General features: G+C 42.1%; 1 protein-coding gene across 1 annotated transcript in view; it reads right to left on the bottom strand.

Annotated features, from left to right (window-relative positions):
- Positions 1 to 6: 6 nt before the first annotated feature.
- Positions 7 to 2,210, bottom strand: part of tmem62 (transmembrane protein 62) — a 3,898-nt gene continuing 1,694 nt past the window's right edge. Inside the window, exons 4-7 of the mRNA XM_034859138.1 lie at positions 2,056 to 2,206; positions 1,626 to 1,721; positions 1,365 to 1,483; positions 7 to 357 (exon numbers count right to left, since the gene is read on the bottom strand). Of these exons, the coding sequence (XP_034715029.1) occupies positions 37 to 357; positions 1,365 to 1,483; positions 1,626 to 1,721; positions 2,056 to 2,206 (687 nt within the window). The 3' untranslated portion in view covers positions 7 to 36. The remainder of the gene's footprint in view (positions 358 to 1,364; positions 1,484 to 1,625; positions 1,722 to 2,055; positions 2,207 to 2,210) is intronic.

Here is a 2,210-nt window from a genome sequence, read left to right as displayed (position 1 = left end):
CTTGATGGAAATAGTGGCGGCACAGTGCAATTACTGTCAAGAGGGAGAGATGCTCTTGCTGTTGTTGCGAACAAGAGGGGCGGGGCCTGTCCAGGCGCGGTAGACCAATAGCAGACTGAGCACTAACGCCCATGTGCGGACTGGAGACAGGAAAAATGCCACAAGGCCATAGGTCTCAAAGAAAAAGTAGCAGGAGTGAACCTGCCAGATGAGCAGCAGCAGCATTAAGAGGTGAACTGCCAGAGTCCGCCAGCGGCACCCCGGCCCCAGGAAGTGGGATCGGAAGGTGTTGCCGCGACAACGGTGATGGAGGCACCAGCAGAGATAACAGGTGAAGGGCATGTTGAAGAATAGTAGCTGGCAGAGAGGAAATTAGTCCAGTTAGATGTGATTAGTTCTTGATTATCAAAGTACGTTATCAGTACAAGGAAGTACTAATACAGCAAGGCGACAGACCATGATAAGTTGGTTCACAACCTGTATGTCTTGTGACCCCTGAAAATGAAGAAATATTTACCTGTGTGCTCTCATCACAGGTTTAAGTAGATATTAATTTTAAGCAGCTCATACAAACCATTTTTTTATAGGCTAAAGAGTTAAGTACTCTGCATTTTACAAGAGAAAGCTAAAAGATTTGAATTTATTCTATGATCAATATGTCAGAAACTAAAAAGTGAACTCATTTTTTGGCCACTTGGGGGCAGCGGAAACAAGCTGTGAACACAACACTGACATATTACCACTTTGACATTACATTTACGAGTTCTAATACATGCGCATTCAACCATGAAGGGACAAACTCAGAACAGCAAGAATCATATAAAAGAATATTATATATTAAATTCAACTACAGAGAGCCACATGTAAGGGAATTCTTTTCTTTGTTTACATACTTTAACACTTATTTGGGGTTGTGTTTCACCTGATGAAATGAATTAATGTTTAACATTCACTAGTTTTTGGTCTCCACCAACTCCTGATGAAATTATCTGCCTCTTTAGCTGGTGACTGCTGCACTGTGTTCACCAGCTCGTCTCTAAATGCATGTCTGCCATTTGGTGATGGGCAGATAGAATGGATGATGGTTTTAAAGGTTTTTGTGGTAAAAAAAAATAGCCTGCCTGCTGTGGCAGAAAACACAATGAGAGTGTTGAGACCTAACCAAAAACAGTAGTATTATGGGCCAAAAAACCCAAACAATTAACTGAAATCCCTTTAAAGCTCTGTAGAGCTAAGCCGGGTAATAATCCTCTAAATTCATCACTATGAGCCAACCTTTTCACATTCAAGTAGTCACATGACCTTTTGCTAATGTGCACACATTACAGAGATGTAGAAGTGCTGAATGAAATTTGTTTACTTACTTGAACGACTCCAAAAACATAAGTGCGACTGCCCTCCAGGAAGTGTCCATCGACAAACACCCCAAAGGCAAAGCAGGCACCGCTATGGCCATCTATCAGTTCTCCTATGAACCACGGGCCTGAGGGAAGCCACACAGCAGGGAGTTATTTATAAAGGAACAGATGCAAGGTTACAAGGAAAGCTTGTGAAGCAACGCAGCATTTTTAAAGAACTATGTCAAGTGCCAGACAGAGAGGGAATGAAACAAGCAGTTGACCCACCTAAGGCTGTACACAGGTTAAACAGTAGCAGAGAGTAGTAGAAGGTGTCCATCGTGCTGACCAGATGGAGGGACATACAGGCTTGAAAGGTCAGTCCTGGCAATGGTAGATAAAACAAAAATGTGTGAAAACACAAGAACAATTGTCAATTACTTAAGCCTATATTTATTAACATGATATACTAATATTTAGTCTTCATGTTAGGATAAGATAGAACTTTATTACACGTTCCTATGTCCCAGTGCATTATTGTCTGTTCACACAGAATATTTTCTTGCATCTCCTGCTCCAACAATCAACAGATAACATAAAAAAACACATAAAAAACTGGTCACCCAATAAACATCTGACACACCCTTTTAACACACACAGACACACGCATGTGCACGTGATGATGTATTTATATGAATAGTATTTAGTGACAGTTGACCTCTTCCAGATGGAACACGCATGAATCTGAAGACCAGCAGCACCCCGACATTCAGCAGCGTGATAAAAATGAAGGCCACTCGGGCCAGGACGTAGTGGTCTGTGAGGAGGACGAAGGACTGCACAAAACCAAAGCTGGGAGTCAGGTCCTCCTCC

This window comes from Etheostoma cragini, chromosome 20 (assembly GCF_013103735.1).
Source record: "Etheostoma cragini isolate CJK2018 chromosome 20, CSU_Ecrag_1.0, whole genome shotgun sequence".
NCBI lineage: Eukaryota > Metazoa > Chordata > Actinopteri > Perciformes > Percidae > Etheostoma > Etheostoma cragini.
This window is presented reverse-complemented; position numbering and strand designations above follow the sequence as displayed.